Here is a 14,132-nt window from a genome sequence, read left to right on the forward strand (position 1 = left end):
CCATGTACTGAGCACGCGTGTCCTCTCTCTTTCTGTTAGTTGTATTCAGTCACCTGTGTCCAGCCTCCTGCCGAAGTACAGCTCACTCACCACAGACTGTGCTTTAGTGAAATTTAACTCTGACTCCATTCACTTAGAGTTCTCTGACCTGGCGGGGAAGTCAGAGGTTTGAGGGCATTTGCTTGTTACCGCTTAGCAGGGGGCTGGATAAAGAGCTGGGAATGGAAGGGGGAGACCTGCTTCTGAGCTGCATTTATTGCTGAATGACCTTGGACAGACTCTGTAGACCTCTCTGGCCCCTTCTCCCACTTAGATTTGTGGGGCCTTTTGAGCTTCCCAGCCTAACTTGGGCTTTTGGGTCTGTAGCCCAAGCAGATATTACATACAAATGCTGTGGTTGATGGACCGTGGACTTTATAGTTTCTTTCTGAAATGCTCTCTTCTTGTGTTAGCCCCGCTTGGACTTCCTGTCTGTCTTTTGGAGACCTTGCTTGAGTGGAAGTCACCCCTCTGTTTGTCCCCGTCTGCTGCTTCATAAACACCACATTTACATTTCATGCCTGTTTCAGTGCTGTCAAGCTCAGGGGACTCTAACGATCTCGGGGGACCAATGAGGAAGTCGTAGGGTCTGTGCAGTCAGTCCTTAGTTTATAACCAGAAGCTTCATCCCAGCAGAGACTCCTGTATTCACTCCGCCATGACCAGGCATGGCTTTTCCCGGAAGCCTGATAATGGAACTGTCTGGCTAATGGGCACAGAAAGCCACTATTTAGAGCCTTTCCCCTTTCTCTTTCAATTTGCAGCACTTTTTATGAAGACTGGTCTTTTGTGATGGACGAAGAAAGGTCTAGCATGCTTCCTACCATGGCAGCTGGTAAGCCCGGGCAAGGCAGGTGATGGGTCCTGTGAAGCAGAGGAGGGATTTTCCTTATTCCTCAGCAACTTGAGGCACTTGCCACTGCCCTTCCTCAAATGGCATTGAATTTGATACCCTGGCAGGGAGAGCATGGGGTTGAGGGTTTTTTGCTGTGGCTTTGCAAGTGTAATATAAAGATCTGGGGATTGGAGACAGGAGACCTGCCTTTGAAGCCTGGTCTGATCCCTTACCAGCTGGAGACCTGGGGCAGATGCTGTTAACGTTACTTTCCTCCTCTGCAAGGTGGGGGTCTGGACGGCACGGCCATCGCCATATGGGGCTGTGAGAGAATCAGATGTGATAGTCATGTGCACCATTTGTCAACATGCAAACCTGGGATGATGTTTATTTGTGAATTATTAAATTGTTTATCATTTGACTTGAACTCAAAGGGTAAAACCACCTAACAGAAGTGGGCAACTTGCTTCTTTCTTCTAATTCCTTTGTTGCCTCCTTTTTCTTTTTCTTTCCTGAAAGTTTGCACCAAGGCCCACATATTGAGAGTTATGTTAGCCTAGGCCAGTGGTTGGCAAACTCATTAGTCAACAGAGCCAAATATCAACAGTACAGTGATTGAAATTTCATTTGAGAGCCAAATTTTTTAAACTTAAACTATATAGGTAGGTATGTTGTTATTAACTTAATTAGGGTACTCCTCAGGCTTAGGAAGAGCCACACTCAAGGGGCCAAAGAGCTGCATGTGGCTTGTGAGCCGCAGTTTGCCGACCACAGGCCTAGGACATTGATGAGGAAGAGTCAGGGTTTGACCGTGATTTCCTGTGGGTCATAGGATACCAGTGCAAATTTTTGCATAAGCAATGCTACTAATGACATTGGTGCACCTTTTGTGGTTGCTTACTGAGCTGAGTGTTTTTGGTAGGTGATGGTCTTTGTAGTTAACCTGTGAAAGAGATAATGTGCCCCCATTTTACAGATAAGGGAACTAAAGCTCAGAGAGGTTATAAATGGCTTGACCAAGGTCTCGTAGCTCATACGTGGCAGTGCTGGGATTCAATCCAGGCAGTCTGACCTCAGGACCTATGGCTTACCTTCCCTCCTGACAGAGAGGAAGAGAATTTGGAGTGACTCAGCTGCTGTGATAGCTGCTGTCTACTGACCCCAGTTGTGGGAGGTTTCAATCAGCGTCTAAGATCAGTGTGTGCCCTCCTGTGTACTGTACTGTCTGCAGCTTGTTTGTCGTGTTAGAGGCGTGACTGTCCAACGACACACTCCATGCTTTTCCTTTTGTGCGGAAGGTCTGAACTCCATCCTCTTCGCGATCAACATTGACAACAAGGATTTAAATGGGCAGAGCAAGTTTGCTCCTACTGTCTCGGACCTCTTAAAGGAGTCAACGCAGAATGTGACTTCCTTGCTGAAGGAGTCCACGCAAGGAGTGAGCAGCCTTTTCCGGGAGATCACGGCGTCCTCTGCTGTCTCCATCCTCATCAAACCTGAGCAGGAGACTGACCCCCTGCCCGTCATGTCCAAGCACGTCAGTGCAGGTGAGGGAGAGCGTGTGAGGTAGAGCAGAGGGGCCAGGTAAAGGATGACAGGCCGTGGCCCAGGTGGACACACCGCGTTACCTGAAAGTGCCAAGGGGCCTGAATCTGACGCACTTGCATTCTCAGCTCACATTTGTTTTTATTTTTTTTACCCTTACTGAGAAAGAGCCTCACCTAGATGGGAAGATGATAGGGTAAAAGAGCAAAAGGTCAGCCAGAACAAACTGAAAGCAAGGGTGTGAGGGCCACGGGAAGCCAGATGAGGTTGATCTTCATTTATTCATTCCTTTGTCCATTCATTCATTTGTTCATTTAATGCATTCTGTGTGCTAGGCTATGAGCCAAGTAAGACAGATTACAGGCATTCAGCTGTCAGTCTTCTTTGGGATGGGTGGGTAGACATTTAATGACAAATTATATATATAATTAATTATCCTGATAAATGGGATGGAAGCCAAGCATAGGGTGCTATGGAGAGTGTATACTATTGGGCTTGCCTTTTTTGGCAGGGGAAAACATTTAAGTGGAGGCCAGGGAAAGGGATTAATTAATTCATTAAGATTAATTTTGTGACATGTTTATAACTGCTCTGAGCCTTCTGGGACACCCAGAATTTTGATAAAGGAAAATTGTAAATTCTGGGTTTAGTACTTAGTCTTGGTATTCTCAAATGCCTTAAACAAGACAGTAATCATGGTCATCCCTTTGGGGTTATTAATGATTTTGAAAACTCAGAATCTTATGGTGTCTTTGCTACACACTGGCTTTATCTGTTTGCCCTCTCCTTCCCAAGCAGAGGCCCCAGGTGAATGAGATAGAAACAGGACTATGAGGGCTTTGTGTAACAGAGACAATGGAATTTGTATACCCAAAGTAGTGTTTTTTCCATTCATTGTGGACTCCCTGCTTTTGACATTGTCTCAAGAGTTGTAATGCCCGGGTGAAGCATGCCACACATTGGTTTAGATGGAATGGAGTTTTGGGAATAGGTTCAGGGTGATGATTAAGATGTGTAAACTGGCTCATCTAAGTACTGGTCACCAAGGCAGTCTTATTTTCTGTTTCCATTGGCTTTGTGTAACAAACAGTTTAAAAAATGTAGTGGCTTAAAACAACTGTGATTTATTATTTTTTTATGATTCTGCGTGTGGCTTGGCGGGATGGTTTTTCTGCTGGTGTCACCTGGGCTCACTCATGGGGCTACATTTGGCTGGCAGCTGAGCTGGAAGATCCCAGACGCCCCCCCTGTGCCTGGAGTTGGTGCTATTGGCTGGGGCATCTCAGTTTTCTTATACAGGGCCTCTCATCCTTTAATAAGCTAAGTCAGTTTTCTTCCATAGTAGTTTCAGGGCAAAATTTCAAGAGGGTGTAAGACCCTGTAGAACTCACACACCGTTATTTCTGCCATATTCCATTGGTAAAGGCAGAACACTAGCCATTCCAGATTCAAGAAGGTGGAGAAATAGATACACCCGCAATGGAAGGTGTGGCAGAGTCCCATTGTGAAGGGATATTTTGCAGGGATGGGAGGAATTTGTGGTCATTGAACAGTTGACGACTGCCCCAAACTGGTTTTCTTGGTTTCACCCACCAGTATTTTCCAAAGTGAAACAATGAAAATCATTTCAATAATGATAATATCCTTTGGATCAAAGTGCTTAGAAGAACTGCTTAGAGGAACAATTTTAACATTTGCTCCGTGGCATATTTTTAAAATTTATTTTTCAATAACAGTTGACATATGAGACTGACGCGCTGCCTACTGCGCTAAGAGGGCCACCCTAATAAAAGTTGACATATAATATTATACCAGTGTCATATGTATACATAGTGTTTAGACATTTCTATACCATGAAGTGATCCCCCACCCCCCAGGTAAGTCTAGTACCTATCTGACACCATACATAGTTACTACAATATTATTGAATGTTTTCCCTGTGGTGTACTTTATATCCCCGTGACTATTTTTATAACTAGCATTTTGCATTTCTTAATCCCTTTCATCATTTTCACACATCTCCTCACCTTTTTCCCGGCTGACAACTATCAATTTTTTTCTCTGTATCTGTGAGCCCATTTCTGTTTTGTTTGTTTATTCTTGTTTCTTAGATTTCACATATGAGTGAAACCATACAGTATTTGTCTTTATCTGATTTATTTCACTTAGCATAAAGCCCTCTAGGTCCATTCATGTTGTTGCAAATGGTCATATTTCATTCATTTTTCATGGCTGAGTGATAATTTCAATGTATATATGTACCACATCATCTTTTTCCATTTGTCTGTCAATGGACACTTAAGTTGCTTCCATGTCTTGGCTATTGTGAATGATGCAATGAACATAGGGATGCATATATCTTTTCAAATTGGTATTTTAGGTTCCTTCAGATAAATACCCAGAAGTGGAATTGCTGGGTGATATGGTAGTTATATTTTTAAATTTTTGAGGAATTTCCAAACTTTTCTATAGTTGCAGCACCTGTTTACTATCCCTCTAACAGTGTAAGAGGAATCCTTTTCTCCACTTGCCAGCACTTTTTGTTTGTTGTTTTATTGGTCATAGCCATTCTAATATGTATGAGGTGATATCTCATTATAGTTTTAATTTGCATTCCCCTGATGGTTAGTGGTGTTGAGCATCTTTTCATATGTCTTGGCCATCTGTATGTCCTCTTTGGAGAAATCTCTGTTCAGGTCCTCTGTCCATTTTTTAATTTGATTATTTGGTTTTTGATGTTAAGTTGTATGAATTCCTTATATATTTTGGATATTAGCCCCTTTCCAGATATATCATTGGGGAATATCTTCCTCCATTCAGTAGGTTGTCTTTTCATTTTGTTGATTGTTTCCTTCACTGTGCAAAAACTTTTTAGTTTTGGCTTAGTCTCTTTTGTTTATTTTTTCTTTTGTTTCCCTTGCCTGAGGAGATATATATATTTTGCTCAGTCTTCTAACAGATGTTTTTCCAAGGATTTAAGAAAGTCTGAATGGCAGTGGAGTAGTAGAGGATTTTTCATGATCTAGAGTCAAGATGGCTTGATCACTCCTTTATCTTGCCTACTTTTTTTTTCTTTTTTTTTAATCTATTTTTTTTATTATTATTAGTTAAGGTATTACAAATGTCATCTTGCCTACTTTTTCTTATATCATAGCATATCTTATATTTTACTAGATGCCAAATGTAAAAAGGAACGGAAGAAGAAAAAGAAGGTGACCAATATTATCTCATTTGATGATGAAGAAGATGAGCAGACCTCTGGTGATGTTTTTAAAAAGATACCTGGGACCGGGGAGAGCTCGGAGGAGAACTCCGACCGCTCCTCTGTGAATATCATGGCCTTTGAAAGCCCATTTGGACCTAATTCCATTGGAAGCCAGAGCAGCAACTCATGGAAAATTGATTCTCTGTCTTTGAATGGGGAGTTTGGGTACCAGAAGCTTGATGTGAAAAGCATCGACGATGAAGATGTGGATGAAAATGAGGATGACGTGTACACGTCGGGAAGGAAGCGCACGGGCCACTCAGAGTCGCCTGAGAAGTAAGTTCCACTCTAGGTTTTAACGAAGGGTGGTACGTTAACTGCTTTCCCTTCCTGCAGAATTGGGTGAAAGAAGGGTGCAAGGTTTATATTTGTTTAGGGCATCTTTCGTTTTTCAGATCTTGATTTAGGAGGAAGGAGCATTATTAGCTTCTGGAGAACTAAGAGAGGGGAAGGGAGTATGTGTGAAGGTACCTATTACAAAATTAGTGTCAAGATGCATGCCTTGAAACTTTTGCTTTACATATCCAGCTTTCATTTTTGTTTTCTAGCTTTTCCTCCCAACTTTAACTTGCTTCTAGCATAGGGAGCTCAGGAGAAAGGCAGGGTTATTCTAGAAAATAGCCGTGGGCTGGTGACGTCTGTGTCTGTCCACAGGGGTGTGAGCATCAGTGATTTGCCTGCACTTGCTGCTTTAACACTGGAGTTGCTGTAGTCTTATGCCTGTGGAAGGGGCTTGACACATGAAGGCATAAAGCAAACAAGTACAGTTAAGAGCTTGGCTTTTGGAATCAAGACAACCTGGTCCTCGTGTACTAGCTCCTTGGCTTAGGTTGGATGAGGTTGGACAAGTTCCTTCACCTCCCAGAGTCTCAGCGCTCATCAGAGACCTGGGAGAAAAACAGTACCTTCTTAGTAGGGTTGTCATCAAAGTACTGAGCTATTCCGTGTGGGCTGTCTGCACCCTACTATTGTAATAATATTCCCAAGCTTGGTTTTACTCTTCATGCCAAATAAATTAGTTTTCACGTAGGCGTTACAGTGGTCAATGCTATCCTGATCACTCTGACTTCAAAACCAGCCCACAAGAGTGAAACAGAGATAGTGAGACCCCATGGTATGACGGAAAGGTACAGTATGTCTTAGCCCTAAACTTTCCAGTTTCATGCTTTAATAGTTTTTCTTTTTTCTTTCTCATGAGACTATGCCTACTTTTGTCTTTGATTGTTACTCTGGTCCTCATTCACGTGGGTACCTGTATTAGTATCATCTGATTGGCCATTGGTGTGACATGTCGGATGCTATAAGCTATGTATATAATCTCCTAATCCGTAGGTTAGTGGATACCACCCTCACGGGATGGATGAAAAACGGGATTCGTAGAGAGTTGAGATCTGTCAGAGCAATGGGCAAAGCTGGGTTAAGGTTAGGTTATGCTGTACTCCATAGCTTACACTGTACTGTCGAATATTTTCCATATATTCTGAATGTCGATTGGTTGAGTTCAGTTAGATCAGTGGTCGGCAAACTCATTAGTCAACAGAGCCAAATATCAACAGTACAACGATTGAAATGTCTTTTGAGAGCCAAATTTTTTAAACTTAAACTATATAGGTAGGTACATTGTTATTAACTTAATTAGGGTACTCCTAAGGCTTAGGAAGAGCCACACTCAAGGGGCCAAAGAGCTGCATGTGGCTCCCGAGCCACAGTTTGCTGACAACAGAGTTAGATCAATATGTCATATTTGTTAAAGGTTCCCCCATTGTTGAGTATTGGCATCTTCCTAATGGCAGCTTTGTCTGTCGTAGCTTTTTCTTATCAGCCATTGTGAAATTAACATTTTCATGTAGAGGCTTTTTCTCCTCCTGAAGTAATCATTAGAGTAGCGTCCCTGCAGCTTGTTTTGCTGACAGGCCGTGAATGTTTTGTTCCTGGAGTCCAGGTCTTGTGATGGGCTGTGTTAGTCAGGGTTCATCAGAGAAACAGGACGAAGAGGGTATGTGTGTCTCTCTCTCTGTGTGTATCTGTCTGTCTAGAGAGATTTATTTTAAGGGATTGGCTCATGTGATGGTGGAACTTCGACAAGTTCAGAAAATGGAGGGTGGGCTGGCAGGCTGGAGACTCAAGGGAGAGTTGCAGTGTAAGTCCTAAGGCTGTCTGCTGGCCGAACTTCTTCTCAGTCTTTTTCTATGAAGGCCTTTAACTGATTCAGTGAGGCCCACCCAAATTATGGAGGGTAGTCTGCTTTACTAGTACGCAATGTCTGCCGATTTAAAGGTTCATTTCATCTGAAAAATACCTTCCCAGGAGCATAGAATAACATTTGATCATATATGGCTACTGTGTAATAGCCAAGTTGACACTTTAAATTCACCCTCACACTTGCCTTTAGTCTTAATCTAGGCCTTTCAGGAAATGCCACTTGTGTTCTGTCTCTGCAGGTGAGAGCAACTGAGTTTATTCACTTCATGGGTTTTCATTGGCCTCAAACTCAGTCATTTCTCTTCCTAATGACCAGTGCCATTGAGGGAGTCTGGAGGGGAGGCCGCCTTGCAAGCCAAGGTAGCTGCCAGCATTGTGATGTGTGAGACACAGGACAGTGCAGGTGACCTTCACAGAGCTGGCCCTTCGGGGCCATCGAGCCTCCTGCAGATTCTGGAGCCTCTCCTGCGTAAACGGGGTCTTGAGTGAGCATTCGCAGAGCATCTTGGGGAAGGAGCAGGACTGATGAGGTGGCCTATGAATAATGCTTTCCCTTAAGAAAAAATTTTTTAATTGATTTCAGAGAGGAAGGGAGAGAGATAGATAGAAACGTAAATGATGAGAGAGAATCATTGATTGGCTGCCTCCTGCACGCCCCTTACTGGCGGGGAATTGAGCCCACAACCCGGGCATGTGCCCTTGGCTGGAATCAAACCTGGGACCCTTTAGTCCGCAGGCCTGGGCTAGGCCTAATGCTTTCCTTCTGATTGTAAGAAAATGTTCATATGTACGGTCTCGGTGCCTGAGGGGCTAGAACTTGAGCGGTGTAACCGCACAGCTGGGTTTGTGAGGGGAGTGGCCAGGTGAGGCCAGGGGAAGCACACTGTGGTCTGTCACAGCCTCTGGCAAGGTCGACGCTCTGAGGGCTTTAAGATGCTCTGTTGGCCAAAGGTTGAGTTCTGTGCCTCTGTTGCTAGCAGTTAAACCACTTATTTGATGACTAAGGAAAATCTTGTCCCTCAAGATTTTGGCTTTGCTTTTTTTTTTTTTCCAAGAGGATAATACCTTTATTGTAGAAAGTAGTTTTTCTGTCACTTCATATGTGTTCTATGATGCCACTAGGAAAGTAGGGTGAAAACATAATTCAGAAAGAATTTCAAACATGTGGGGAAATGTTGCACCTCACTAGCAATTAAGCAAAGGCAAAGTGAAAGCAGATACTATGCTCGCCTGTCATATTTGCGGAGAGTTAAAGTGAGAACTGGGAAAAGGCGGGCCCTGGTTAGTGTCCTGGCTGTGGCATGCCCTTGGTGTGTCCTCAGGCTTGGTATGCTCCAGGCACACAGTAGGCGCATACTGCGGAATGAGTGATGTAAGGCACCCTCCTCCATAGCTGGTTAGTGTTGGCAGCCCTCTAGAAAACAGAGTGTCAGCAGCCGTAGAAATGTCGACCTCACTTGACTTAGCAACCCCACTGCCAGGGATCTACCCAAGGGCAGTCTCCGGGAGCAGGCTGCTGCCTCAGATAGCAAAGTCCGTACTTAGAGAAGCAGAACATCAGAGCCGTCCGAGACGTGTGACCACAGAGGAGCGGTTAACAGAGGATCCCATCACGTGAACCTCGACATCTTAATGTTTAGGACCTTAAACCTCTCAAATGCGAAGTGTAAGAGTATCCAAGTAGTTTGAAATGAACTTGTGAGTTTATGCTGAATGAAAAAAGGCGAATGTAAAATCCTACATTTAGTTTCAGTATGGCCTCGTAAAGAAAACTATGTTCAAGAAAGAAAAGACACACTAAAAGGAGATTAGTGTCTAAATCAGTTGTGGTTTGGGAAATGTGGTGTTGGGTGTCATTTTCCCCCCTCCTCTTTTTAACATTTTCTTGGTTTTACAATGTGTTTTACTTTTCTAACAAAAAGCAACACCTGCTCTTATGTTGCTGAGCCAGCGGTGGCACCATATTCTGAATTGGTCTCTGCCTCAGGAACCACTTTGGTGTAACTCAGTTTTGAGGTGTGACCCTTGGCCCCTTTTGCTTGGGTCCCAAACCTCAGCTGCTGGAGTCTGGCTTCCCCTTGCACCCCACATGTGTTGCTGGGAAGTGGCAAGATTTCCCCTCAGAAACAGCAGCAAGTGCAATGGTGGGGAAAGGACGGGTGGTTTTGCTGCCTCCTGAGGGGTGCCCTGACTGCCTCTGGGTGTCTGGGAGTCCCTCAGTCACCAGCTGCTGGACTGGAGCCCCAGGAGGGCAGTTCTGTACAGGTTCTAGGGGCACAGCCCCGTTCATGGAAGAAGGAGCCTTCTTCTCTTGTGCCCTAGAGCGCCATCTGAGAGCCTCATTGTGTGTGTACCTGCAGGATTAAATGATACATTTTGCAAAGTTCTGTAGACTTTTGTTTGGTGCCAAATGTATGACCACAAGCTAGAGCGGGCTGAAAGCAGAATTTCTACATGATGATCTCTAAAAGAAGGGGTGGCCAGCTACACCTGCTGGCCAGGTCCTCTACACAGCTGAGAATGGTTGGTTGTTACATGTTTAAGGGGTTGTTAAACAAACAAACAAAGCTAAACAAACAAAAACCCAAAGAAGAATAAGTATGGCCACAAGGCCTAAACTTTTGCTATCTGGTCCTTTCTAGAAAAGTGTTGCTGATCCCTGCTCTAAGGAATGAAAGAAAACCGCTATGCATCATGCGTGGTGGGCAGGAGCCAGGAGCCCCATTGTACCTGGGTTTGGAAGACCTGTGCTTGAGCCCCCCACGGCCTTGGTTCTGTCCTTAAGGCTTATGACCGTGCACAAGTCAGAATCTTTTTGAGTTTTTCTCCCTCTCTCCCTTCTTCCCTCCTTTCCTCCTCCCACCTCCCCTCCCTTTTCTTTGTCCTTCCCTCTCCCTCCCCACCCCTCCCTTCTTCCCTCTGTTAAGTAGGTGTGATTATGATCTGCTCTGGTCCTCACAGCTGAGTTACAGAGTGAGTTTATAGTCTGTAAATGTGCTGTGGGCAGTACTTTCTCAAATAAGTTGAATTGAGCCAGGCTGGTACTACAAAGATCCTACAGGTTAGTTCTGTACTCAGTGGATGTGGTGACAATATAACAGATAATGTGAGCTGGTTAATGTTTGAGTGACCCCCTTTCTTGGAAGGGACCCAGACATGGTCTGGTCTGATTCTGCTCTTTACTTGAGAGGGTTTGAGAACCAACGAGGCAAAGTGCCAGCCCAGGTCACGTGGCTGCCATCATTTCAGAGCCTGGCACACACCATGCTTCCTCCTTCAGCACTTTGCACATGCTATTCCCTCCCCCTCCGTCCCTCTTGTCCCTCCTCTTCACTCAGGTAACTCTTGTGCTTCCTTCAGCTCTCACCTCAAACCTCCCTTCTTCCAGGAAGCCTTCCATGACCCTCTGACCAGCTCCATGAGGATGAGCTGTTGTTCTACACCTTCTAGGGGAAATACTTGATTCATGTCTGTGCCCCCCAATAGACTGTAAGCTCCATGAGGGCAGGATAAACACTGTGTGCTGGCTCTTTTGCCAGCACAGAATATATATGCTGCATACTGCCTGGCATATAGTAGGTGCTCAGTAAAAAGTGGCTGAAAGAACAAATGCAAGGGGTCTGGCTCCAGACTTCGTGCTCCCGACTCCCAGTCTGCATCTCTCGCTATGCCCAGCCCTGTCATGGTTAGTTCCCAAGAAGGAGCTTGTGGGAGGCCCAGCGGATGCTTGTGGTGACCTGAGCCCTCAGGGGCCCTTCGACCTTTCACATAGCTGTATTCTTTCATCACAGGCCACTGGACGGGAACACCTGCCTCTCCCAGATGCAGAGCTGGGCTCCTCTGCAGGTGCTGCACGGCGACACCGATGTCCTCTTTCCGGTCAGCGGAGTGGGCTCCTTCAGCCCTGCAGGTGGGTGCTTCCTGACTGCTCTTTCCCTCCACTGCAAGTGTCGAGTGTCGGCTCCGAGAACCACAGAGGTGTCTGGGCCACTTCTGCTGGTGGGCGTGGGGGCAAGGAGGCCGGGCTCAGAACAGGAGGGCTGCTGAGGTTCTGAGGGACAGTGGGTTTGGCTTCACTTCCTGCTGAACCTGGGTATTTTGAGATGCCCTCGCCTGAATGAGGTTGGGCAAAATGGGCTGGCAGGTCACCCGGGAGTCCCCAGTTTGCTTTTCTTCTTGCCAGTGATTTGCTGAACTTGGTCATGTACAAGTTGGCTACAAAGGATGACCATTATTTGAGCCTCTTAAGAGAAGGGAGGTCACAGAACCCATAGCTGTGGAGGCCCTGGCACCCTTGGCAGCAGAGTGCTTAGGGTCAGGGAGTAGCTTGCTCAGACCTGCCTGTGGAGTGGGTCGCAGTTCTGGCCCAGTCCCTGCTGCTGAGCACCCTTATGTGTGGTTTGTTACTGTCTTCTCTAGTGAGGGCAGGTCACGGGGAGAGGGGGGACAGACGTGCAGGAGCCCGGCTGGCCCAGAGGAGTGGGAGTGCATGCAGCCGACTCAGTGCCTGGCACTTCCCCACAGCACCACCAGGTCCCCGAGGCCGTGGTCCCCCCAACCCCACCCTGACCTCTTCCCAGGGCCAGATTTAAGAAACTGACGGGGCTGCCAACTGCTCAGGAAGCTGCTGGCTTTCTGAGCTGGATGACAGACTGTTGTCCTTGCCACTGTGCAGGGAGCACTGGAGTTTCTAGGGTTTGTTCCTGGCTTGCAGCTCACCACCCAGGTCCCGGTTCACCTTGCCCTGCTCCCCCTGGAGGCGCCTTTCGGTAGGGCTGTGAGGTATTGCTGGGCTGAGAGGTGCATGCACTAGGCAGTCTGTTTTGTTTCCAGTGGCTGTTTCGTTTTTTAACTGGGCTCCTCTAACCATCAGATGCTGGGCAGATGGCTGGCTGCTCCTAAATGCTGTTTGCCACCAAACTGGGATTTGGTCTTATCGCACCCAGCATTCTCCATCCCTCTGGGCTTTCTGTAGACCAGTGTCTCTAGGGCAGTGATGGCGAACCTAAGACATGCGTGTCAGAGGTGACACACGAACTCATTTTTTTTGGTTGATTTTTCTTTGTTAAATGGCATTTAAATATATAAAATAAATATCAAAAATATAAATCTTTGTTTTACTATGGTGGCAAATATAAAAAATTTCTATATGTGACATGGCACCAGAGTTAAGTTAGGGTTTTTCAAAATGCTGACACGCCGAGCTCAAAAGGTTCGCCATCACTGCTCTAGGGGAAGTAGCCCCTGGCCAGGTCCAGGACTCTCGTGGACCCTCAAGAGCAGACATCCCCTGGCAGGTTGCCCACAGTCCCACCTGGCCTTTGTCCTGGCGGACCCAAGGCTGTCTTGTCACTGTTGATGGGGCCCGAGCTCCAGCATCGGATTGCCCTCACCAGAGAGGCTGCACAGGAGCCAGTCTGCCGGCTGTTTCCCTTAGAACAGTAACAGAGCTCTCAGTGGCCTTGGGCGATGTGACAGCCAGAGGGACAAGTGCCAGCAGGAGCATGGCATGGGAGGCAGATTCATCCAGGCGGCATGGAGACACTGGAGCCGGAGCTGGGGAACCGTCACCCAAGTGGATTGCAGAGTGCATCAAGTCCCTCCTGCATGATGCCCCGTTTCCATGGCAGGCGCGTGGCCCAGGTGGCGCTGGGACTGGCCTGCCCGCAGGGGGACCCTTTCCTAGGCAGCACCCAGCATGGCCGTGATTCCTTTCCCAAACTGCTTTTCTTTCCCTCCTTTTCTGACTAGTGCCCCTTCTGATCGACACCCCCTAATTGAGTGATCTTAACGTATTCTCTCAGTCAGGCCTGGGAGCCATTTCGTGTGAGTTTGCACACAAGGGGCTCCTCCCTTAGGAGACCGTCCCATCATCTTTGAAAATGTTAGTGCCTCTGCTGTCATTGCCTTTGGGGTATTAGAGGAAGGGAGGGAGAGAGGAGGATAAACAGGGGGAGAGGGACATGGTGGGGAAGATGGATGTGTTGGTAGCTAAGTCTTGGGAGGGAGAAAGCAGCGGAGAAGGGGACCCTGAACATAGAGTCATTATCCTTCTGGATCTTGGAAGGGAGGGTTCTGTGGATCAGGGGCTGAGCTTTGGGCTGCATTTCTGGGGCGAGGGAGGGGCTCAGGTCAGGGAGATGCCAGGCCAGGGCTTGATCCCCAGTAGGGGGTGTGCAGGAGGCAGCCAATTGATGTTTCTTTCTCATTGATGCTTCTCTATCCCTCTCTCTAAAATAAATAAAA

General features: G+C 46.5%; 1 protein-coding gene across 6 annotated transcripts in view; it reads left to right on the forward strand.

Annotated features, from left to right (window-relative positions):
* The window catches only part of SNX29 (sorting nexin 29), a 438,387-nt gene that overhangs the window by 63,572 nt on the left and 360,683 nt on the right, over positions 1-14,132 (forward strand). For all 6 annotated transcript variants that reach the window (XM_059693199.1, XM_059693196.1, XM_059693200.1 and 3 more), the window contains 4 exons: positions 804-874; positions 2,173-2,421; positions 5,594-5,960; positions 11,678-11,796. In XM_059693199.1, coding sequence (XP_059549182.1) covers positions 804-874; positions 2,173-2,421; positions 5,594-5,960; positions 11,678-11,796 — 806 coding nt within the window. The remainder of the gene's footprint in view (positions 1-803; positions 875-2,172; positions 2,422-5,593; positions 5,961-11,677; positions 11,797-14,132) is intronic.

This window comes from Myotis daubentonii, chromosome 4 (assembly GCF_963259705.1).
Source record: "Myotis daubentonii chromosome 4, mMyoDau2.1, whole genome shotgun sequence".
Taxonomy (NCBI): domain Eukaryota; kingdom Metazoa; phylum Chordata; class Mammalia; order Chiroptera; family Vespertilionidae; genus Myotis; species Myotis daubentonii.